This window comes from Triturus cristatus, chromosome 1_2 (assembly GCF_964204655.1).
Source record: "Triturus cristatus chromosome 1_2, aTriCri1.1, whole genome shotgun sequence".
Taxonomy (NCBI): Eukaryota; Metazoa; Chordata; class Amphibia; order Caudata; family Salamandridae; genus Triturus; species Triturus cristatus.
The window spans coordinates 1,181,886,218-1,181,912,009 of NC_140580.1; the positions used below are offsets into that span (position 1 = coordinate 1,181,886,218).

A 25,792-nucleotide genomic window follows, 5' to 3' on the forward strand; every position below is an offset into this window, starting at 1 on the left:
CAGTAGTTTCGTGATTTTTCACTGATGAGGAAATTTTGGTGGAAGATGTGTTAGGTTTATTTTGCTTTTTCCCCTTCCTCTTTCTTTTTTTTAATGGAGGAGCTGCAACAGTAGGTCCCCTAAGTTTTGATTTTAGTTGGGGAGTACTACTGGCAGCACTGGTAAACAATGTAGCTGATGTTGTAACCTTAAGTGGAAGAGTCGGAGGAAAATTGGGAATAAGCGATGTAGAATCTATTTGGGGGTTTGCAAGAAGATTTGCATCTTGAGTGGGTGAGAAACTACCATGATCGTTTGAGGTGTTAGTTATCAGGCGGGGAACAGGAAGGACTGGGGCCGGTGAAGTAGCCATCTGAATAGTGCCAATTGAGGAGCGTTTGTTCATTAAATGCTCCGACGATAGGCGTCGTTCCACCATGGCGATCTCCTTTTCAAGTACTGACGTGGCCCTTGTTATAAAATTGTCCAAAGTACCCCGTACTGACCCACCCAATAACGAAGTTCTTCTTTGAGGAGTGGTTTGTGACATGGTAGTATAATGATAAATACCTTACATACACCAAGGGAAAATGAATGGTGACAGCTGGGACATGCAATACTCAACAGCCACTATGGTCTTATACTGAAAAACAAAGATAGACTCACGGACAAGCACTTGTGGTACGACAATGTCAGTGTTCAAGGAGTGGGCCCAGCCCAGCCTCGGCCAGCCACAGACAGCCCGCCCTTTGCCCGGGCTTAGCCCGGCGCCGCCCGCGCGCGTCCCACGACGCGGAGGGAGCCGCGGACTTTTGTGCGCCTCCGGGCGCGTAGGTGGCGTCAGGGCCCGCAAAGAAGTCTGGGTATTGTAGTCTCCCCCGCTCTCAGCCGCGAAATGCAGTAGCGGCAGGGTGGGGGGGGGGGGGGGGGGGGGGGGGGGGGGGGAGAGACCCACAGCAGGAAAGAGCCCAGTAGCGGCGATAGCGGCGCTGGATGGCAAGTCAGAACAGCGAGTGAGTCTCCCAGCACGAAGGCAGGCTTCACGGACTCAGGTTTCACAGATTAAGGTTTCCCTGTCACAATATATATGATTAACTGACAAAGACGACACCCAATGCATCCAGTGCACCTTCCCCTTGAAAGAAAGTCCGCTTTCTATCTACTCCTAATCACCTCCAGTTCACTTCAGTCCAGTTTTTGGGTATTTCAACAAACCCCCCGGAAAAAAAAAAAAAAGAAATAAACCCAACCCCTGATAGGGATCGTCTTCACTTCTGTACAGTCAAATTGTCGGAGTGTCACCAAGTTTACCTTCTCCCTCAGCCCTCCGGATCCAACAAGCCGACACACGAGCAGCCCACAGGAGAGCCTCAGCGATCAAACCAGAGTGGAAGCGGGAACTGACTCCAAGGTACCAGCCCTCGAGCAGCACATCCCCTCAGTAGAATCCGAAAGAATCCTAAAGAATGCAGAACAGACAGCGGGCCTCAAACACAACTCCGGCTCGACCAGTCCCAGCAATCTCGAGGCTCCAAGCATCAGAGGAGGTTTAGCAGAGGGGCAAGAATGAGAACGCCAAGACGCCGAGCCTCACGTCGCCATCAAACCTCTCGTGTTTCCAGGTACGGGGCGGGTCTTCCAGGTACGTCCAGATCCCAGAATGCACTGAAAAACAACCAGTCGACCACCATTAATCTGTGAAAGAACAGCCCCCACACCATGCTCTGAAGCGTCTGTCTGAACGATAAACTCTTTGGAGAAGTTGGGAGCCAAGAGCACGGGCGCCATGCACATAGCAGCTTTCAGGGCCTCAAAAGCTTTCTGACAGGTGTCAACCCAAATCACTTTTGTGGGCTGCTTCCTATAAGTCAGCGCTGTCAAGGGGGCAACAATGTTGCCATACCCCTTGACAAACCTCCTGTAGTACCCGGTGAGACCTAGGAAGGCTCTCACCTCTGTCTGGGTTTTGGGCGACTCCCAATTCAGGATGGTTTCTATTTTGCGTAGAAGAGGCGCCACCTGGCCGCTCCCAACCTGGTGCCCCAAGTACACCACGGAACCCTGCCCAATCTGGCACTTACTCGCCTTGATCGTGAGGCCTGCCCTCCGCAGCGCCATCAACACTTCCCAGAGGTGGCGCAGGTGTTCTTCCCATGTGGAGCTGAACACTGCGATGTCATCCAGGTAGGCAGCACTGAACGAGTCCAGTCCAGCCAACACCTGGTTGACCAACCTCTGGAAGGTGGCATTGGCATTCTTCATTCCAAAGGGCATAACCCGGAACTGGTAGTGGCCATCTGGGGTGGAAAATGCTGACCTCTCTTTGGCCCCATCGGTCAAGGCGATCTGCCAGTACCCAGACGTTAAATCAAACGTGCTGAGGTAGTTGGCAGCCCCTAGCCGATCTATGAGCTCATCAGCTCTGGGGATGGGGTGTGCGTCAGTACTGGTGACTGAATTGAGTCCTCTGTAGTCCACACAGAACCGGAGTTCGGGTGTGGCTCCCGGCGCTGCAGCCTTTGGGACCAAGACCACTGGGCTGGCCCAAGGACTGCTTGAGGACTCAATTACCCCGAGTGCAAACATCTTGGAGACCTCCTCCTTGATGCATGCCCTCACCCTGTCAGTCAGTCTGTAGGCCTTGTGCCTCACAGGTGTACTATCCCCGGTGTCCACATCATGGATGCACCAATCAGTGACACCGGGAACCAGGGAAAACAGATCAGAGAATTGTCCCAGCAGCTGGCGACAATCATTCTGTTGCTCCGGGGTCAGGGAGGAAGAGAGGATGACGCCATCCACTGACCCATCTTGCTCCTGGGCTGACAGGAGGTCAGGAAGAGGCTTGGTCTCCTCTTCCATCCCAGCATCTGTTGCCAAGAGCATGCCCACTTGGGACCTCTCCAAGTGGGGCTTGAGGCGGTTGACATGAAGGACCCTTAAGGGGTTCCTTGGAGACCGCAAGTCCACCAAATAGGTAACAGGACTCTTGCGCTCCACCACCTCAAAGGGACCGGTCCACTTATCCTGGAGCGCACAAGGCTCCACGGGGGCCAAGACCCACACCTTCTGTCCAGGCTGAAGCTCTACCAGAGTGGCATTCTGGTCGTACCATCGCTTCATCTCCTCCTGGCTGGCTTCCAGATTTGCCTCAGCAAGTTGCCTGAATCGCCTAGTCTGATTCCTGAAGGCCAGCATGTAGCTATATACATTCTGGGGAGGTTTCCTGGGAGATTGCTCCCAGCCTTCCTTGACCAAACTTAGAGGTCCTCTCACTGGGTGGCTATACAGGAGCTCAAAGGGTCTGAACCCTAGAGACTTCTGTGGCACCTCACGGTAAGCAAAGAGAAGGCATGGTAAGAGGACGTCCCACTTACGCCTCATGGGTCCTTCTAGGCCCATTATCATGCCTTTGAGGGTTCGGTTGAATCTCTCAACCAAACCGTTACCTTGGGGGTGGTAAGGGGTGGTGAATTTGTAGGTTATACCACACTCTTGCCAAAGGGATTTCATGTATTTGGACATGAAATTGGTACCTCGGTCAGACACCACCTCTAGAGGGAATCCCACTCGGGAGAAAATTCCCATCAGTGCACGTCCCACCACAGGGGCCGTCACGGTCCTCAGAGAGATGGCTTCCGGGTACCGGGTGGCATGTGTAGGAGAGTAGGGTCTGAAATCCTATGATCACCCAGATTTTTGCTTTTGCTTCATTGGTTTACGACTTTCCCTGGCTGTGGGCCTGCCAATCAGACCCACAGCCTAGCTGTTCTCTCTCGAAATTAACACACTTGTACACTAGGTGCATCCACTAATTGGAACTGGGCCGCCTTGTCAGTCCCTGTATCAGCATACCACAGGTATCCAGGGCATCGGTGTACCCAGGGCCTACCAGGGGCTGCAGCATGTATTATGCCACCCCTGGATGGCCGCCCAAATCTGACAACTGGCTGCACGACAGCTGGGGCAAAGTGGTGTAATCACCCGTTGCTGTAGGTGTAGTATTCCTATACCTAACCCTAGAATGGACACATGGATTCCTATCAGTCACTCCTATGGCAGGCCTTATCAATCCTGAAGGCTGAGTGCGGGGAATCATGTGGGATGGTGCTCTGGCGCGAGCTGAGCCCGTCGACGGCTTACGGTACCAAGTCCTAATAGCCGTTCCATGGTGACGCGTGCCAACTACTTTAAAATGCATTATAATCCTTGCGGTTATTTGCTAACTTTGGCATCGCATCACCCACACATGTCGAGTAAGGTGTCATACGAATGGGAATACGAACCCCTCGCCAATTCTGGCGACGGGGTTAGCATTCCCCCCCTTTTAGAGGGGCACGACATGGAAGTAACCTTGAACCCCGGTTAAAAGTTGACTCAAGCCTCAGCATCACAAAATGGATGCTGCCACCAGACACAAGTCTGACCTCCTGCTGCTGGGAGACCTTCCAGCGGAGGGAGCTTGGACAAAGGGTTTCCTGTCGAGGGCGGTGTTAGCACCATCCCAGACAGGGTTTGTGTATCCCAGGTAGGCAGGGCTGAAAGGAAGGTGATTGCAAGTGGCACCCCGGTGCTCACTGTGCATAGCCCGGCTCAAACCAGTTTCGGGGGCAACCCTGCCCCTGGGCTGGGGCGAAGCCGGACAAAGGATAGGGGTGTAACCACCCCCCTCCTGGCCCCACCCATAGGTAGGACCTAGTCACGGGCCAGCCCCTTTTCCTAGAATAAAGGTAGGAGCGAGTCCCCTTCCCAAATTGGATAATTCTGAATCTTGAACTACTTTCCACGAAAGGAACTCTTGACTTTTTCTGAAGACTCTCCCTTGTGGCTAAGGAGTAGCCACCCTGCACCAGCAGGCACCACCTAAGCGCTTGCGGTTTGCTGTACGTCTCTCCCACGGATCAAGACTGCCCAGCTCGACGAGAACCGGGTTCCCTGCCATCTCTGACCTCTACCTACATCGTCAGCCCAGCTGAGAGTCGTAGGTGTGACGAGACCTGCGGGACCGGCCATCTTCAGAACCTGCACGACGCTTATCTAGCACGCCCACCGAGGGACCCTCGAGTGAGTGTAACTAGGGTTTGAGAAGCCCTAACCCTGAGCAGCTCCAGCACCGAAGTCCGCCTCCCCAGCATCCACGAGATCTGCGTGGGGGCCCTTCCGCTCCTTGCTGTTCACCGCGTTGTCCGGCCACTCGCCGACCGGCTTGTGGCCCTCTTCACGACGCACCACGACAGTCCTTCATCACTGGTCTGGTTGCTCCAGACTGGCTCTTGCTCCCCTTCAACAGAGGAGTACCTCGGACCCTCCAGGTCCACTCCAGACGCCATCTTGACTCCACCGCGTGGGTTTGCCACTGCCAAGACCTGCTGCCCCACTCCTGGGCCCAGCATCGTCGACAGCAGACACCTTCGTGGGACAGCTCGCCCTCCATCCTGGTCGCCGCCGCGCCTCCTGGTCCGAGGAATAGCCGAGTCCGACGTCATCCACTCACCTGGTCGAGGTGACTTCAGCCGGTACCTTCCTGGTACCCACACGATCGCTGGCTAGCGGTTGAGAACTGAGTCCCCTCTGCTTTCAGGTTTCCTTCATCACCGATCCAGGCTTGGATCTCGCTGAACATCGACACTGGTCGCCTGCCAGCAACTTCTTCTTTCAGGCTCCTGAGACTACAACGAGGACTCCCGACATCTTGCCGAACCTCACGCAGCCGCAGCCTCTGGGCTAGGTAACTCGAGCATTTCGGTGCTCCATCGCAGGTTCGCTCTACAAGTGTCCAGTTCCTTTTTTGTTTAGTTCCACTGATCGGATCACTCCGGAATCAGTAACTCCAGACTCGAACCATTCGCATTTCACTGTAGAGTAGATGGTTTCTCGTGCCCCTCGGGCATTTGTGTAAATTGTGCAACTGAAGGATTTTCATAAGAGTTTTGTAGTGTGCTTAGCTCCCTGACTCATAAAGAGCTAGGGTAGTCTTGTTATAAATAAATATCCTTTATTTTCATAACAACTTGTGTGGTGTCCTTTCACGTGGTGTTCAAGGGGTAAATGTGGTGGTAAAACAGCTGGCTTAACACGCCCTCTAGAGTTTAGCCTAAAGACTGCTCGTATCCACGCTACTAGGATAGCTGGTCTATAAGGTTGACTTACAACCAATCATCAATAAGGGTCGTTTGGAATGATACACAGTGATCACTAGAATAGTGAGCACTACATATCAGGCCAACTTCTCACAGGATGGTCCACCAGGACCAGGGTGAACCTATTGCCCATGACTGTCCTGGGGTCCAGTGGCCCTACAATGTCAATCCCCACTCGCTGGAATGGGGTACCGATCACAGAGAATGGCTGGAGTGGAGCCTTCTGCTTCCTTCCACTCTTCCCACTTGCCTGGCAAGTCTGGCATGTCCTGCAGTGAGTGTCTGAACTCCTGCGCATTTGAGGCCAATAAAAGTGGGTGACAAGCCTTTCAAAGGTCTTGTCCTGCCCCAAATGCCCTGCCAATGGCACATCGTGAGCCAGCCCCAGTAGGAAGGCTCTGAAGTCCTGGGGTACCACCAGCGCATGGGCTGACCCAGGCTCAGCAACCTTAGGCTCTGTATACAGGAGGTCGTTCTCCCAGTAAATGAAATGTGACCCAGACTGATCACCTGCGGCCTGGTCTGCAGCCTGCTGCCGCATACCCACGAGAGAAGGGCAGTCTTTCTGCGCCTTACAAAAGTCCTCCCTGGAGGGACCTCCTTCCTGCTGCCAATGGGTCAGCTCAGGCAGGTCTCCCAGTTCAGCTATCTGTTCCCCTGTAGGCTCCAGCGAATCCCCCGCAAGGTCTGCTTCCTCCTGGACCGTACGAACTTCAGGGGCCGGTTTCCCGCGCCCCCTGCTCCTTCTCTCTAAGGCCGGTCCCTGGGCCTCCCTCTCCGGCTCCAGGACCTCTTGAGCACCTCTACTTGCTGCCATGGACTGTGTGGTGACACACGCCCAATCCGGCATACCCAACATCTCCAGGTGAGCCCTCCGCTCCACCTTAGCCCAAGGTGAGCTCTCCAAATCGTTCCCTAACAGACAGTCTACAGGCATGGCAGGCCTCACAGCTACCTGAAGAGTACCAGAGACCCCCCTCCCCCCCACTCAAAGGGAACCTGAGCCACCTTGCAGTGAGACTCTGTGTTGTCATCGGCAACAACTGGATAGAATGCTCCTGGGACAACCTGCTCTTGAGACACCAGGTGACACTTGACAGCTGTCACACTGGCTCCTGTATCTCTCAGAGCTTCCACTCTACGGCCATTGATGGTCACCCACTGCCTGTACTTCTTAGTGTTCTCAGGCAGTTGGGTTTGGGGGACCACTTCACAGTCTCCTAATTAGACAAGGGACATCTCTGTGGGACCCCACCCACCTTGGACACCCATCTCCGCCCCCAAGGCTACACTAGTCAGCCGCCGGGGTGGAGCACCAGTGGGTGCTGGTTTACCATACAAAGGACACTTTACATCAGAGGCAAAATGCCCCAGGTTACCACACTTGTAAGATTTTAGGGGCCCCTTCTGAACAGGAGGACCTGTCGGGGCCCCAGTCGGTCTTGGGGGTGGGGGAGGCTGAGAACCTTTCCCTTGGTTCCCTTGGGGATTACTTTGGGGCCTTCTTGGGAACTTCCTCTGGTTACCCCTGTCCCCCCACTCTTCTGCTGGGGACCCTGCCCACCTTTGGCGGAATCTCCCACATGACCCTTGTGGACTCTGGTACTGACCCAGCGGTCCGCCTCCTCAGCAAGCTTCCTAGGGCTAGTCAGCTTACTATCAATCAGGTGTTGGCGTAGCTCAGGAAAACAATTACTGGACAAGTGCTCCCAAGCCATTAAATCAAGAAGCCCTTGAAAATGATCAACCTTGCTACCCTTCACCCAACCATCCAGTGCTCTGGAAAAAAAAGTTACATACTCCACATAGGTACTGTTAGGAATCTTAGTGCCACCCCTGAACCTTTGTCTATAAAACTCAGGGTTCAACCCATACCTACTCATCAATGCTGCCTTCATATGGGGATAAGAATTATAAAAACATTTAAGGGTAAGTCTAGCAGTGTGTCCCGCCCCTCACTAAGGAACCGTCCCCACAACCCCGCTCCCCAATCTTTCTCAGGGACCCGGTGGGAAGACATGGCTACCTCATAGGCCTTGAACCACTGCCCTATGTCATCATTCTTAAAAAATTCCTTAACCACATCCTTGGGTATGTACACCCTTGATTCTGCCTGCACTGACGGTGTGCTGCCACCAGAGGGAGTAGACTCTAAACTTTTAGCTTTCAGATCCAATTCCCTCAACTTCATTTCATGCTCCATTTGGATTCTTCTCTCTTCCAGAGCCAGCTTTTTGCTTTCTAGCTCCAGTTGCCCACTCAATTTAAGTTTTGCGATTTCCATTTCATGCATCCTGGTTTCTTTCCCGTCTGCCAATTCTCCTGGCGACAGGCCTCTTCCAAAACTCCGGACGCTTGCTGCTGGTTCAACAACTACCACATCTCCAGGTGCCCTTGACTCAATCCAGGCCCTCAGCGCCTTGAGTAGATCTGCCTTGAGCTTACATCCAACAGTGGGGACTTTGAACTTTTTACAGAAACCCTTCAGCTGGGCCTTGGTGTAGCTCTCTAGTCTCTCCTCTTCCCAGTCAACATCCTCAATTTCAGAGACGACAGATGCTGCTCTCTCCACAATGACTGAATCAGGCATGGTTTCTTCCAACAATGGCGATTTCCAGCAAAACGAAAATTTAAACAAGTATGTGGCTACGTTATGAGTCTGAACTCACAAAAAATTGCTGTACATAAATCACAAATGCAAATTCAGAATCCTCACCGCTGACCACCAATGTTAGAATCCGGATTCCCTGGGTGGCACAGGTGAGTACCTGGGACAAGCAGGGGGTCCTTCTTCTAGTCAGGGTAAGGGCTTACACTCTAATAATAACCCCCGCTCACCCTCTAGGTAGCTTGGCGCGAGCAGACAAGGCGTGATCTTAGGTGTAATGGTTAAGCATTTGTGATCACATACAACAATCCAATGTTACCCCCACAAATGGACTCCACACTGGGTGTATCAAAAAATAGACTTCGTTTATAGATTTCAGATTTATCACAAGACCCAATAACGTGTAAAACGGGCCCACAATATTACTTGGCAAAAAGAGTTCTTAGTTCAGCGTAGTGTTACAAGGTCCGTGCACTTCGTTCCCGGTTCTGTTGGGGAACGGGTCTCACTCCCTCTGCGGGCGCTCCAAGGGGGAGCGTGCACCTCGCGGTGCGATCGGGCACAGTACCTTTATCTTGTGGAAGTCGGCACGAAGGCTGCGCGGGCATTCAGTGCGATCTCTGATGCGGGGTCGTCCTGGAGTTGCGTACTACGGTACTTGGAGACCTTGGGCGTGCAGGCTCAGGGGACGGGCATCCGGGGGCACTTTCCAGCGGGTTGCGGCGTTCGCGCCGTGCTGGTGAGGGGTAAACTGAAGATCACGCTGCGGGGCACGAACACTCGTACGCTCCTCACAGGGGAGACACACGGGATCACCACACGCACCGCGGCTTTCCCTAAAGCAGAGGGAAGGCGCGTACGCAAGCAAAGTGGTTTGTAGGGGGGGTAAAGCAAGTACGGTCACAGTCCTTCCGTTGCGGTGCGAGTTGCGACTCGTAGGGGTCAATAGTCACGTTGCTCAGGCTAGGTGAGACCCTCCTTTGCGGTGCGAGCTACGGCTCGTAGAGGGGCCACAATCACGTTGTTCGGGCCGGACAGTGGGTGCAAGCTTTCAGGGGAAGTACGCTTCGTTCGGGGAGCACACGCAGCAGTTCTCTTCCAGATTACAGGGAAAACGGTCCGTTTTCCTGCACTCTCACACGGCGGTGAAGTCCACTGGTCCTGGGACTTCGTTCAGGGGGCAAGCTCAGCACAAGCCCTTGGAGATCTTAAACAGCACAAGTTGAAGCAAAGTTTATCAGCAATCTTTCTCCTCTCCTTCAGCAGCAGGGCAACCACTGCAGGCCAATTCCCCAGGTCAGGGACAGTATTCCTCCCACAGCTTTCCCGGTTCCTTCTCCTAAGGCAGAGGTTCGTCTTGTAGCAGGATCTGATTTCTTAGGAGCAGGGCTCCTACATTTATACTACATTTCTTTTGTTCTCCCAGGCCAGGGGGGGCCCTTGCCTAGTTCAGTCCAGTTCTGGAGCACTTTGTTTACGCGATGCAGGCTTCTTCATTCAGGGTGCAGGGCAGAGTCTTCAGACGCTCCACAGGGGGGCGGAGTCGGCATTGTGGTGGCAGAGCACAGTCCTATTCAGAGTCCAGGTGCACCCCTCCCACCCATCTACCTGTCAATCGTCCTATTCACCACCAGGCTACCTAGCCCTGCCCATCTGGGTTTCCCCAGGCCTGTCACTCACGCATGCCAGACAGCAGATACACATCACGCAGAGGCGGGCTGAAATGGTTAGGCAAGCAAAGGCCAGCTTTCTAAAAGCGGCATTTGCAAACGCAGAATATTAAAATAAACCTTACTAAAAGATGTACCTTATTATTCTGAGTTCAGGCATACTAAACTCGATCTTCTACCATGTTCCCTGGGCCTGTTAGGATCATAGGATGTAACAATCTTAACAGCCCATTCTGGCCTATGAGAACAGGGTAGCCTTACAATAGTGAAAAACGAAAATGGCTGTAATTCACTATTAGGACATGCCACACACATCAGGGCTAGTCCTACCTTATGCTTACCATGCACCCTGCCCTTGGGCCTACCATAGGGGTGACTAATATGAGGTTAAGGGAAGGTTTTAGGGACTGGAAAGTGTGCACTTGCCCAGTCAGCATGTCAGTACCAGACTGCACGCAGGTTCTGCAATGGCAGACCTTAGATACATTTTACCAGGCCGCTTCTGTGGGTGGCACCACCAGTGATGCGAGCCCACCAGCGGTATTTGTATTTACACGCCCTGGCACTCCTGGTGCACTTTACTGGGGTCTGATAGTAAACCAAATAAGCCAATCATGGAATCCAACCGACATATATATTTTACATAGGGAGCACTTGCACTCTGGCACTGGTTGGCAGTGGCACAGTGCTCTGAGCGGCCAACACCATAAAAACACATGAGGCACAGCGACAAAAAGTGGAAGGGAGACTCACGCCAAGGTGCCAGGTCTAACACGGGGCATGTGCAGTCTCCTGCCTGAGCAGCCAGGCCAGTAATGCCCTGCCCTGTCGGACGTGGCATGAACCCGGGTCGAATGAGCCGCATAATTGTGACATCGCAAGCGTTCAAGTAGCTCAGCATGGCGTGCCCAGAGTCCTGACCCCCGCAATCGCCATGGCGTACGCACGAGTGGAGGCGAGACTCCAGGCCAGCGAGCGACAGTGCAAGCCGCCTACGGCTATTCCACGACGCGCCCAGACCATGTCCCCTAATGGTGGATTTGTGCGCATCCCACTCCGTCAGCTCGCTACGCATCGTCCCCTCATTCAGTTCAAAGAACTGCTCGATCACCGTGCCTAGGGAAGCGCGAAATTCAGCATCCTCCAGGGCTGTCGACAGAAGTCGCCACGTAGGGACGGGGGGGCCGACCGGGGTCCCATCGAAGACGCAATCTAAGAGGGTTATGATCCAAGTGGGTCCGGCCCAAATATGCTGCCTGGTCTATCAGGTGAGTCAGAGAGTGGGAGCCCACCACCCCGTCAAGACGGACGTGAAGGTCATGTACCACCGAATAGTACGAATAGATGCGGTCACCGGGATGCAGGCTGGGCCACATATCAAACAATGCCCAGCGCAACAGCCAGTCGGTAAGGCTCCTCGCATTCGAGACCGCCTGCGGGTTTCGGAGGGACGGGAAGGACCCATCTAGGTGTGTATCAAGGACTGAATTAAAGTCCCCACCCAGTAGCCAGGGAAGACATATGGTGCCAGTACCGCGGACAGATGATCCAAGAATGACGGCTGCTGAACGTTTGGGGCGTACAGAGAGCCTAGTAGTATGTGCTGGCCATTAAGCCTCCCACGGGCCAAGGTGTATAGCCCTGCGGGGTCAACCACTACTTCTGTGCATGTAAACGGTGTGCCCGCCCTCACCCAAATCAGTGTGCCGCGGGCATGTGCGGAGTATGTGGTCCCAAAGAGCTGGCCCCTCCAACGAGTGCGCAGCCGATCGAGCTCAGGCTGTGTCATATGGGTCTCTTGAAGGAGGGCGATGGCTGCCTTATGCCGCTGCAGATAGGCAAAAACAGAATAACTATGCGCTGGCGTGTGCATACCCTGTATGTTCCATGTGATTACGCCAGTATCAGCCATCTAGAGCAAGTAAGGACTGTATGGGCCTCGGGGCCAGGGCCGGATCGGTCAAGGGGGAAGACCCAGGTTCTGAGTGTCATGCCGGTATGTTGCAATGAAAAGTCTAACAAAAGAACTTTGGTGTGCTGCTGGGCGCACCTAATAAAAATCAAGAACTGTGTAACTGTCAGGGCAAACCCCCAAATGGGCATTCTTCCAAACTACAAGCCAAACGCTTATGGAATAAAACTAAGCCAGGTGATGGCTAACGGGTGCACGGTGCGGCTGTAACTAACGCAAACTGCTGTTTCACTGCGTTACCCCTACATTCGCCATATGTGCCTTCTATGATGCGGATCTTCTCCGGACTGGCTGCCACAGCAGGGCCCAACCCCACATCCCTGCGGGTCTCCCGCTGCCGCGGCCTTCTCTCCTGCTGTCCGTCAGCTCCCGGGTCTGGGGGCCTCTGGCCTCCGTGCAGCCCCATTTCCTCCAGCCAGTCCCAAACGTCTGACGGGGCGTCGAAGAATCGGGTCCCCTCCTTCGTGACCACCCTGAGGCGCGACGGGAACAGCAGTGAAAAAGGAATCTTCAGCTCGCGCAGCTGGCGCTTCACTGTCAGATAGTTGCTCCTCCGCTTCTGGACCGTCGCCGTGCAGTCCGGAAAAAACATCACTTGACCACCGCCCACCGCGATGGCGTCCAGCTTCCTGGCCTCACGAAGCACCACATCCCTATCCCGATAATTGAGGAGTCTGAAAAGGAAGGGTCGCGGCCGAGCCCCGGGAATAGGTCTCCGCGCCGGGACCCTGTGCGCCCGCTCCACTACGAACTGTGGGGAGAGCTCCCCCGGAGGAAGAATGTCCCGCAGCCGTCCCTCGACAAACTGTTCCGGGTTACGACCCTCCTCGCCTTCCGGGAGGCCCACCACTCGAACATTGTGACGCCGAGAGCGGCCTTCCGCGTCCTCGGCCCGGTCCTCCAGGGTATGGACACGGTCGATCAGGTCGTGTAAGGTTATAGTGTGGTTGCGCACCTCAAGCTGGATGTCCTGGAGCGTTTGGCGTTGTTGAGCAACGGAGTCCACTAACTTGCGGTGGTCCGCATGGAGGAGGGTGAAATCAACCGCAACTTTATCGATTCCAGACTCCAAGGAAGCCCTAGTCTGCTCCAAGGTGGTGCCCAGCCGGTCCACTGCTGCCCGCACGGTGTCCATTTTGGCCTCAAGTGTTGTCGCCGGTGGCTCCACGCCTCCACCAGGATGTCCCGGCGCAGAACCGGGGCCCTCCGCCCGCGACCGACCCTCATTCGGCTTGTTCCGCAGCCGACCCATAGCCAACTGTTGTGCTGACGGCATTCGCTGACCACCCCGGCACTTGTCAGGCAATCTCAACCCCCGGCCCCGTCTCGCCGGGGTATAGGAGAGTCAACACCACCCTCCCGCCACCGGTGCGGGGGAGAGGGAGTGAGGAGGGAGGGGGTCACAGAATCCTCTCGATAGCTGCCGCGGCCACCGTCTAATAAATGTCTTCTGTCCGATGCCTCCAGGCGCCCGAGGCCACCAAGACCGCCCCGTATTGTTCTCACAATATGTCAGTGCCCCCGCCAGGTGTCTCTCCTCAGCCCTGACACTTGTGCCTCGCATCAACCAGGTCCAACAATGATCCACCTCCGCTACCGGCGTTCACTGCTCCTGGGCTGCTAGCAAGTGGGGTCACCACCAGCTAGGCAGCGACCGCATCGCAGCCCGAGCGGATCCACAGTCTCGGCTATGCCTGGGCCCATCACTCCGCCACCACCAGCCGGGATGTCCCCTGTGCACGGAGCTCCCACCGACCTGTCGCTGCCAGCTCCCACCGTCCAACACTCCGTTCTCTCACCTCCTCCAGGTTCGTGCCAAGTATACGGAGACGGGAGCCCCACCACGTCCAGTCGGAACCCCAGGGGCACTCGTCAGCTCCAGGTGCTCTCCCCACTGCGGGGCGAAGGCAGCTCCCCTCTCCTCTGCGGCCGCCCGCCTCAATGTCCAAGTCCGTCCATCTGGCCCTCGGCCACCAAGCGCACAGTTCCTGGGTCACAAGTTCGCGCTCATCAGCGCTGGGGTGGCCCGTCACACTCCAGCAGTACGTAGTGATCTCCGCCAGGCCCACCGCTTTGCCGCAGCGCACGAGGAGGCCCGCCTCACTTCCCAGGCCTCCCCGCTGCGTCCTCCAATCCCACTATTGCGTCGGGAGCCGGCCCCATACGACTCATCCAGGCAGCTCCGACGGGCAATCGACCAGGTCTCGCTGGGGGCCAATCAGGACCAAAGTATCCTGCCACTCTCCGGGGAGGTTGCCACAGGCTCTCTTCACAGCAGTGCCACGCCGACGCGTAGTCCGCAGCACCTCCCGCAGACAGCGATCGCCACAGCGCCAGCCACGTACCCAGTGCTTCACCCGCTCAGCGCCTCAGACCAGCCGGCCACCGGCTCCGCCTTTCCTCGCCTTCACTGTTGCCGGCCTCCGTGTCGCAGTAGTTAGCCGCCAGCCTGCCTCCGCCACGGGAGTCGCGGCCCGTGCGGCCTCGTGGTAAGCTGCGGGCTGGAGTGCCCCTCGCGGCCGGCTGCGGCCCACAGCCTGTTCCTCTCTCCTCACTGGCTCCAGATACAGCGGGACATATCAGAAGCAGCGGGCTGTCTCCGGTCCCGAATTTCTCCGTGGGGCCGCGGGAAGCGTTTATGTTGCGGCTGGCGGTGGCAGCAACTTCAGCTCGCACTGCAGACAGGAGAATTCTCAGGATGATGGCACCGAGTGGCAGGAGCCTCACGGACTGGCGAACATCTTGCCAGCGTGCCACCTAGCGCCCCCGTGGCCATGCTAGACCTGATCTCACACATAAGCACAGATACCACTCACACGTTCCCATGCTAGGCCTGATCTCACACACAAGCACAGCTACCACTCACACGTTCCCATGCTAGGCCTGATCTCACACACAAGCACAGCTACCACTCACTCGTTCCCATGCTAGGCCTGATCTCACACATTAGCACAGCTACCAATCACGTGTGCCCATGCTAGACCTGATCTCACACATAAGCACAGATACCACTCACGCGTTCCCATGCTAGGCCTTATCTCACACATTAGCATAGCTACCACTCACGTGTGCCCATGCTAGACCTGATCTCACACACAAGCACAACTACCACTCACGCGTTCCCATGCTAGGGTTGAACTCACAGATAAGCACAGCTACCACTCACACGTTCCCATGCTAGCCATGATCTCACACATAAGCACAGTTAACACTCACGCACATACACACTAAGCCCTATCTCATGCATACGCACAGATACCAATCCTTTGTGTACACTACAGATCTCTCTCAAGTACCCACTTCAGACAGCATGACACAACACTGATGCATCTCATGCATGTATAGTACCAACAATGTATTCTGTGTGAAGAGATACCTCAATCATGTAAAGACTACTGACTACACACCAGACACATATGAATAAATACAATTCACAGCAGCACTCTACCGCTAGCACAACACACAAGGAGCACATGTCACCGAACACCCAGAAGGAAAAAGGGGTGGGGGGAGGCAATAGTATAGGAACCACAGTACTACAATTCAACTGAAAATGCTGAATGGGCAGAAATTCAGGAGGAAGCAAATGAGTCCTAAATCTATTTGTAGGTTCAGCTTTCTAAAACTTCACTCACCGGCTCTTCAGCCTCTTGCCGATGATGAACATGGCAGCTGCACCAAAGTACTTGGCAAAAAAACCTTCCACTGCACCAAATTTTCCCACACGGACAATGTAATCAAAGGAGGCCAGAGCTTCGCCAGGAGAGCGGTAAACGTTGGGAGAGATGAGGTGGACCAGCCGGTCATCCACCCATTGCCTCCACTTCATTTCCTCCCTGGATACAAATCAGAAGGAAGAAAATGCAAGTGAGAAGAAAAAGAAGATAAACATATGAGCCTGTGGAGGCAAATGGGCATGTGAGTAGGCAGGGTATGCATTAGAAGCAGAAAGCTGCGAATGATGTTGTGAATATTAGCACCTATTGAAGGGGCTGGATGGAGCCATGCATGAATGGGCTGTTGATTGAATGACGTATGCAAGAAATTCACATTTTTGCGTGCTCATTCCTGAATATTGCCTTTTGTTTGGCACTAGTTTATTGCTGGTTTTAGATTCTGCACACTGGGCACTGCTGTCCAGCGACTAGTGTATGTGCAACGACTGCTAAACATCAGGACATTAGCTAATCCCGATTGGCGTATTTAACTTTTCCAGAAGGCCATAGTATCTGATGCAAAAATACACCATTGTCTTGAAAAGTTAACTATCGCCTGAATATTACCGCATTTGTTGCGCCATTCACTACTGTCACAAAAGAAAACATAGTTTCAGGCCTACCCTCTATAGCCGGACTGCGACTTGTAAAACCTGCAATGCGCCCTCTTAAAATAACCCTTTTTGACAGGTAAAAACCTCCCTTTTAAATATTAGTAAATCACACCTATGTAGGCCTTGTAGCCTAGAAGGTACAGGATACATGGTATTTGAAAAAGCGACATGTAGAACATTAATAATACCATATCTTTACAGTAACCAACCAGGCCCAAAAAGCTATTTTCCCTGTGGCAGCTTAGCTGTCCTTTGTAGAAAACCAGAGCACAGCTTAAAATACTATGGTGTATCTCAGGAATAGGCCCAGCTACAAAAGTAATTAAACCACTCCTTTTAAAAATCCAATTCAATTATAAAGTCGAATTTTTAATAAATATTAAGGAAAAGTAACTTTCAAAAACTTACCCTTGATTTCCTGAGCGGTCAGAAGGCTAAATAGCGTAAGCTATCGGCTCTCAGCCTGTGCTCAGCCTTGAATAGGTGTGAACGAGGTGTGCATGCCATCCAGGAACAAACAATAGGCTGACCTGATAGGGCAGAGATTTAGCTTCGGAACTCCACAGAATATTCAGAGGGGGACTGTGGGCATCCTGTGACACCACACTGTCAGATTGTGCTCGACGGATCTGTTCAGCTACATGTAACACTTTGGGTACAGATGAACAGGAGAGAGCAGGATCCCCCGTCTGGACGCTGAAGGGCCCTTGCTTGCTCCTACCAGACGTCTGTCTCTGGGTTTGTTGTGGATTCAGTAACTGCTTCAAACTAGATTTTAGTGTTAGATATGGGAGGACACACGGATTACGATAGTACACTCTTAAAATACACTCCCAGCTCTCAGAGCCAATTTTAGTGTGGGCGGAGACTTTGTAAGGCAAAGAGGAACTGCTGTAAAAGTGGGCAGGTTACCCCTGGTTACCTTCGCCTCATTGGATAGGAAGGAGCTAGGAGTCACCTTTACCCACGCGCTGGTGCCAAGCATAAATGTGGCATTGCTAGGAGCCCTCTTCAAAAACACTTTCTGGATCTGCGGAAGATCAAAACCGGACTGGAGCTGCTCCCTCTAGTGCCCAGGACTAAGATGTGGACTCCAAAGATCAGTTGGCTGATCTCCTATGTGGCTACAGGGACAAAAGCTGCAAGAGGCCTTCTCCTGGAAATACCCAGATGACCAGTGGTAACTAGACCCTGACTGGACCTTGCTGTTGGCCTCAAGCTAACGCCCTGTGAGTCTCAAAGCGCCTCCCCAGGGGTTTTCAGGCGCTTTACACGTGTACTCCTGTGGTTGATTGGGACTTAAAAGACTAACCTTGAAATCAAGGAGAGGGGGCTCTATACACCAAAGGGATCGAGCTCCCAAGAACCATAAAGTTAAAAGAGAGGGGGCTCTATACAGCAAAGGGATCGAGCTCGCAAGAACCATAAAGTTAAAAGAGAGGGGGCTCTATACAGCAAAGGGATCGAGGTCCCAAGAACCATAAAGTTAAAAAAGAGGGGGCTCTATAAAGCAAAGGGATCGAGCTCCCAAGAACCATAAAGTTATAAGATAGGGGGCTCTATACAGCAAAGGGATCGAGCTCCCAAGAACCATGAAGTTAAAAGAGAGGGGGCTGTATACAGCAAAGGGATCGAGCTCGCAGGAACCATGAAATTAAAAGAGAGGGGGCTCTATACAGCAAAGGGATCGAGCTCGCAAGAACCATGAAGTTAAAAGAGAGGGGGCTCTATACAGCAAAGGGATCGAGCTCGCAAGAACCATGAAGTTAAAAGAGAGGAGGCTCTATACACCAAAGGAATCGAGCTCCCAAGAACCATAAAGTTAAAAGAGAGGGGGCTCTATACAGCAAAGGGGGCTCTATACAGCAAAGGGATCGAGCTCCCAAGAACCATAAAGTTAAAAGAGAGGGGGCTCTATACACCAAAGGGATCGAGCTCCCAAGAACCATAAAGTTAAAAGAGAGGGGGCTCTATACACCAAAGGGATCGAGCTCCCAAGAACCATAAAGTTAAAAGAGAGGGGGCTCTATACAGCAAAGGGGGCTCTATACAGCAAAGGGATCGAGCTCCCAAGAACCATAAAGTTAAAAGAGAGGGGGCTCTATACACCAAAGGGATCGAGCTCCCAAGAACCATAAAGTTAAAAGAGAGGGGGCTCTATACAGCAAAGGGATCGAGCTCGCAAGAACCATGAAGTTAAAAGAGAGGGGGCTCTCTACAGCAAAGGGATCGAGCTCGCAAGAACCATGAAGTTAAAAGAGAGGGGGCTCTATACAGCAAAGGGATCGAGCTCGCAAGAACCATAAAGTTAAAAGAGAGGGGGCTCTATACACCAAAGGGATCGAGTTCCCAAGAACCATAAAGTTAAAAGAGAGGGGGCTCTATACACCAAAGGGATCGAGCTCCCAAGAACCATAAAGTTAAAAGAGAGGGGGCTCTATACACCAAAGGGATCGAGCTCCCAAGAACCATAAAGTTAAAAGAGAGGGGACTCTATACAGCAAAGGGATCGAGCTCCCAAGAACCATAAAGTTAAAAAAGGTTTCCCTTTGGTCAAGACCTATTATGTACCATTCATGCCTCAAAGACACTCAACCCACCAACAAACATCATTCTTCACTCTGAACGTATTAAAGCATTAAAAACACTACTAAAGAACACATACATGACACAATTCTCAATGAGTACAATATTCCTGAAGGAGAATGAACATAGACCATAAACTCTGTCATATACACGTTAATTTGGATCCATTATAAACAGCTGAGGGCACGGGTCTTGATTCTCTGTCTCTGTTTAACTGCTGAATTGTCCAAATTTAACAACAAAGCTGGGCGTCAACGCGTTTCAGTGGTATATTCTCAATAGGACCACATTCATCAGGACAAATAAAGAATTTTCTCCTTAACAACGGCTTTAAACTCACTTTATTTTAAAAAAAGACTATCCACGATGTAAGGGCGACCTTCTATTGGCTTCAAAACGGGGTATTTGATTTATTCCCTAAAGATTTATAGAGGACTGTTATAGTTGGGATCTGTTTCAATTGGACTCCCCCGTAGTCTTTCTCTAGGGTTTAGATCATCTGTTTATACATCAGAGGCGTGTTTAGACACTCAAGACCTGATAGCGGGGTGGCGTTTTTCGTGGCTCTTAGTTCCAACGACTTGCTATCCCCGGTACGTGGCCTGGATCGTGGTAGATGCAATAGGCATAAACGGATGATCTAAACCCTAGAGAAAGACTACGGGGGAGTCCAATTGAAACAGATCCCAACTATAACAGTCCTCAATAAATCTTTAGGGAATAAATCAAATACCACCTTTTGAGGAAAAAAGAAGGTCGCCCTTACATCGTGGATAGTCTTTTTTTTTTTAAATCAAAGTGAGATTAAAGCCGTTTTTAAGGAGAACATTCTTCACTTGTCCTGATGAAGGTGGTCCTATTGAGAATATACCACTGAAACGCGTTGACGCCCAGCCTTGTTAAATTTGGACAATTCAGCAGTTAAACAGAGACAGAGAATCAAGACCCGTGCCCTCTGCTGTTTATAATGGATCCAAATTAAAGTGTATATGACAGAGTTTATGGTCTATGTTCATTCTCCTTCAGGAATATTGTACTCATTGAGAATTGGGTCATGTATGTGTTTTTTTAATAGTGTTTTTAATATTCTGTCATGATATTAATTGCACCATTAGATAGGTTTTTATCGATTAAAATATATATATATTTTGTATAATTTGGTTTTATAAGTGCTTTAATACGTTCAGAGTGAAGAATGATGTTTGTTGGTGGGTTGAGTGTCTTTGAGGCATGAATGGTACATAATAGGTCTTGACCAAAGGGAAACCTTTTTTAACTTAAAAGACTAAGTCAGAAGGTAAAACCTTTGAACGGATGAACCTGAATGGTCTATCTGAGCACGATCCACTGCAGTCAGCCGGAAATTGTGCCCAGGTCTGGTCTATTGCAACCACGGACCATCACTGGAGCTTCGTGAGCAAGAATGTTCTATTCTCCCGTGAGCAAGGCTCGGAAGCAGAGCTGAAATGCGTTGCGATAGATATTCATGCTGGTTGACAAATGAGTTTATGTCTAAATAAAGCGCCTGGACAAAGATGGTCTTATGTACTTTTTGCTGACAACAGAGACCGAAGAGTCAACAATAAATCCACTGGTACTCTTCTTGGACAGACCAAATGAAACAATCCATAAAGTAAAAGTAATATGGGCTACTGAGATTGGTTGAGTCAATTCTCTGGTTGACTATAGTAACATCTCTTTGTATTTCAGGTGGATTTTTGGTGTCTATCGTGTTAGCAGATGTGTGTCTTTTATATGACCCCTAGCTTTGCTCTTTAAATTAACCATGATTAATTAAATTGGACAGTTACTGTATTTAATAGAGTAAGCCTCATAAAAAAAAAAGGTTTGTTGCATTATGTAATACTAACAAGCGATTGGGTACCACGAGTACCACTCACAAAAAATGTTTTATAAAAGAATCTTGTTGTTGAAATAGTCCTTCAGGGTATATTTTGTGTTTATGTTGGATGGCCAAAGGCCATACAAATAAAGTGAATCACTACAAAAGTGATAAAAAGAAAAAACTTGCAAAATGCTGTGCATTTTTCCGAAACAAAATAAAGGGCTATGAATGTTTTGCTCAGTACTTCGATATGGGTAATAAAAAAGCACCAGAAACTGTCCCTGCCCCGCTTAGTGATGGTGATCAGGCCTGGCCAGTTACAGGCGCGAAGATGTCAAGGGACTCTTTGTGTACACTTCCAGTAAGTCTTTCTGGAGGAAGAGTGATAGAGCCTCGCTGCATCCTCTTGTACAGTGATTCAGCGCCTTGAGACCCTCACGGGTCACCACAGCGCTTTATAAGATTACTGACTGAGTGAGTGATTTAAAAGAATGGCTTGCGGAAGTCCCTTGGCAGTGCCAGGGTGAATCAGCATAAAGTGCAAATCTGTTTCTCGGCCTCCTCGAGGACGACATGTATAACACCTCCAATTGGCTCAGGAAAAACTCCCTACAATTCAATGGAGATAAAACGGAGATAGTATCCTGCTCCACGGCCAGAATGGCGCGGCCTTTGCCGTCCAAGTTCAGACTCACCCCTATGGATAAACCACTGACTCCAGCTAGAACAGTACGAAACCTGGGGGTTTTAATGGATGACAACCTTCAAATGGAGTCACAAGTTAACAAAACAGTTGGCATCTGTTTCTCCCTGATAAGAGCACTACGCCAGAGTCTCCCACTACTGCCCAGTGCTACTAGATCTCTAGTAGTGAGGAGTATAATTTTAAGTAGGCTGGACGACTGCAACTCTTTGTACCTGGGAGCACCACAATCCGTGCTACTGAAGCTGCAGAGGAGCCCGTCCAGAGCAGCCACACTGGCGTTAAACAGGCAGCCCAGGTCCTCAACGACTTTAGCTTTAAAGGACCTTCACTGGTTATCCATCAACGAGAGAATTCAATTCAAATCCCTCTGTATTGTGTTCAGAGCAGTACATGGTTTGGGTCCAGTGTCCATGCAGGAGAATTCACCTGGTACACTCCTGGGAGAAATCTCCGTTCTTCTAGTGCAAATCTGGTAACCGCCACTAGATTCAAGAAGACCAGGACGGGCGGCAGAGCGTTCGGTGTAGCAGCCTCACGACTCTGGAATGATCTCCCCTGAACATCAGACAAATTAAATCTCTGCTTCCATTTAGGAAAAGCTTTAAGACTTGGCTCTTCCCTGGGCATGAGTAAAATGAGCTCCCCTAAACCGGCCAATAGGTCATCTTTTTTGCTCAGTGACAACTTGTTAAGTCGCAGTGCCAGGATACACGTAGGGTGAGAGTTTTTGCGCTATATAAGTTCAAGTTACATTACAATACATTACATGCACATAGGTCACTGGTTCTTCTGTTTTTCAACCATTTTTTAACGTAAAACAACAGCACTCAGAGTCTGAATTTTGAAAAAAGCGTCTGTTTCTTTTCCGGGAGTAACGAACTTAGATATGGTTAAAATACAGTTGGCAAATGAGAGAATGTGACTGGAGTGAGCAGCCCGTCCACAATCCCCACGGTGACCGCCGGTGGCCAGAAGAGGCCTTTGGCAATCTCGGAAGCCTCAGGGGACTTAGTACTGAGGTCTGCACACCCAGTGTTGGCTAGGGTGGTGGCTAGGGGGAGAACCCATGGGGTCCTTGTGTGGCCTTGGCTCGTAAGTACACCCAGTGTTGGCTAGGGTGGTGGCTAAGGGCAGCAGCCGTGGAATCCATGGGTGCCCTTGGCTCGTAAGCGCCTCTTTGTAAGGCATAAAGACTTCTGCATCAAGAGCCTGATCCAGTCCAGGACGGGCCTGAGAGTGTGTAGACCTCTGGGTCCAGAGCCTGACCCAGTCCAGGATGGGCCAGAGAGGGTAAAGACCTCTGCGTCCAGAGCCCAGCCCAGTCCAGGATGGGCCGGAGAGGGTAAAGACCTCTGGGTCCAGAGCCCGGCGCAGTCCAGAATGGGCCGGAAAGAGTGAAGACCTCTGGGTCCAGACACCGGCGCAGTCCCGGACGGACCGGAGAGAGTAAAGCCCACTGGGTCCAGAGCCTGACCCAGTCCAGGATGGGCCGGAGAGAGTAAAGACCTCTGCGTCCAGTGCCCGGCGCAGTCCAGGACGGGCTGGAGAGAGTAAAGACCTCTGCGTCAAGAGCCTGACCCAGTCCAGGACGGGCCGGAGAGAGTGAAGACCTCTGGGTCCAGAGCCCGGCCCAGTCCAGGACAGACCGGAGAGAGTCAAGACCTCTGCATCCAGAGCCCGGCCCAGTCCAGGACGGGCCGGAGAGAGTGAACACCTCTGGGTCCAGAGCCTGGCCCAGTCCAGGACAGGCCGGAGAGTGAAGACCTCTGGGTCCAGAGCCCGGCCCAGTCCAGGACGGGCCAGAGAGAGTGAAGACCTCTGGGTCCAGAGCCCGGCCCAGTCCAGGACGGGTCGTAGAGAGTGAAGACCTCTGGGTCCAGAGCCTGGCCCAGTCCAGGACAGACTGGAGAGAGTAAAGACCTCTGCATCCAGAGCCCGGCCCAGTCCAGGACGGGTCGTAGAGAGTGAAGACCTCTGGGTCCAGAGCCTGGCCCAGTCCAGGATGGGCCGGAGAGAGTAAAGACCTCTGCGTCCAGAGCCCGGCACAGTCCAGGACGGGCTGGAGAGAGTGAAGACCTCTGGGTCCAGAGCCTGACCCAGTCCAGGACGGGCCGGAGAGAGTAAAGACCTCTGGGTCCAGAGCCCGGCCCAGTCCAGGATGGACCGGAGAGAGTAAAGACCTCTGCGTCCAGAGCCCGGCGCAGTCCAGGACAGGCTGGAGAGAGTAAAGACCTCTGGGTCCAGAGCCTGACCCAGTCCAGGACGGGCCGGAGAGAGTGAAGACCTCTGGGTCCAGAGCCTGACCCAGTCCAGGACGGGCCTAAGAGTGTGAAGACCCCTGCGGCCAGAGCCTGGCCCAGTCCAGGACAGACTGGAGAGAGTGATGACCTCTGGGGCCAGAGCCTGGCCCAGTCCAGGACGGGCCGGAGAGAGTAAAGACCTCTGGGTCCAGAGCCTGACCCAGTCCAGGATGGGCCGGAGAGAGTAAAGACCTCTGGGTCCAGAGCCTGGCCCAGTCCAGGATGGGCCGGAGAGAGTAAAGACCTCTGCGTCCAGAGCCCGGCACAGTCCAGGACGGGCTGGAGAGAGTGAAGACCTCTGGGTCCAGAGCCTGACCCAGTCCAGGATGGGCCGGAGAGGGTAAAGATCTCTGGGTCCAGAGCCCGGCCCAGTCCAGGACGGGCTGGAGAGAGTAAAGACCTCTGCGTCAAGAGCCTGACCCAGTCCAGGACGGGCCGGAGAGAGTGAAGACCTCTGGGTCCAGAGCCCGGCCCAGTCCAGGATGGGCCGGAGAGAGTGATGACCTCTGGGGCCAGAGCCTGGCCCAGTCCAGGACGGGCCGGAGAGAGTAAAGACCTCTGGGTCCAGAGCCTGACCCAGTCCAGGATGGGCCGGAGAGAGTAAAGACCTCTGGGTCCAGAGCCTGGCCCAGTCCAGGATGGGCCGGAGAGAGTAAAGACCTCTGCGTCCAGAGCCCGGCACAGTCCAGGACGGGCTGGAGAGAGTAAAGACCTCTGGGTCCAGACCCTAACCCAGTCCAGGACAGGCCGGAGAGAGTGAAGACCTCTGGGTCCAGAGCCCGGCCCAGTCCAGGATGGGCCGGAGAGGGTAAAGATCTCTGGGTCCAGAGCCCGGCCCAGTCCAGGACAGGCCGTAGACGAACCAAGGATGCAATCTCAAAGTCCCAGCTCGCCCTTGAGGGCCGCCATCGGGTCCCTGGGCCTAGATACAACATCTTGGAGAGGACTTTATTCTCGACTGCTGTGAGGTTCTCTGCCGTCCTACAGCCCCATAGCCCCACCCTGTGGTAAAGGCTGACTGCCTTTGGTTTGTGTGCATCAATGGCAGGTTTGAGTGACTGACTGCCGAAGTGATGGGCAGACTGAGGAATGCACCCACCTTTGGACTCAGGAGGCCCCGGTTTTGGATGGATGCGGCATCGAGGCCATCTTCTCGTCAAAACGCACGCATGATAGGCGAAACGTTTTGCACATTCCGATTTATTCCGGGTTTTTAAAACGTTGATTCTAAGTGTCTTTGGGGTCCTATGACCCTGAATATTGTTTTGTTGATGGTTCAATTTGCATTGAGGCAATATCTTGTGAGCTCCCGAAGCAGCTGCAGCGATTGCTTGGTCTGTGGTAAGAGAGCAGTGAGGTCAGCAAAGCTCGACGAAGGGTCTGAAATCATCCGATCCTGGGAAGGGTCGGATCCGGGTGCAAGAGAATTTCACCCATATTATTTAGGAAGAAGTTAAAGGGAAGGGAAGGGGGCTGCCCCCCCTCCTCAACTCCCAGCTCTGAAGGGCGGGCTCTTCTCATACACATCTTGGACGGCCGAGATTCCCACGCCGGGACACCCTGAGCTCTCAGGGGTGCCAATCAGAAGGGCCAGCCTACATGTCAAAGGCTAACTTTAGGACCAGTTTTTGACTGCTATACATTTAGGGAGATTC

The 25,792-nt window shown here is 52.6% G+C and overlaps 1 protein-coding gene across 1 annotated transcript in view; it reads right to left on the bottom strand.

Moving 5' to 3' along the window:
• PTGES2 (prostaglandin E synthase 2) overlaps positions 1–25,792 on the bottom strand; it is a 110,174-nt gene that overhangs the window by 27,339 nt on the left and 57,043 nt on the right. The window contains exon 7 of the mRNA XM_085624896.1: positions 16,005–16,205. Coding sequence (XP_085481022.1) covers positions 16,005–16,205 — 201 coding nt within the window. The remainder of the gene's footprint in view (positions 1–16,004; positions 16,206–25,792) is intronic.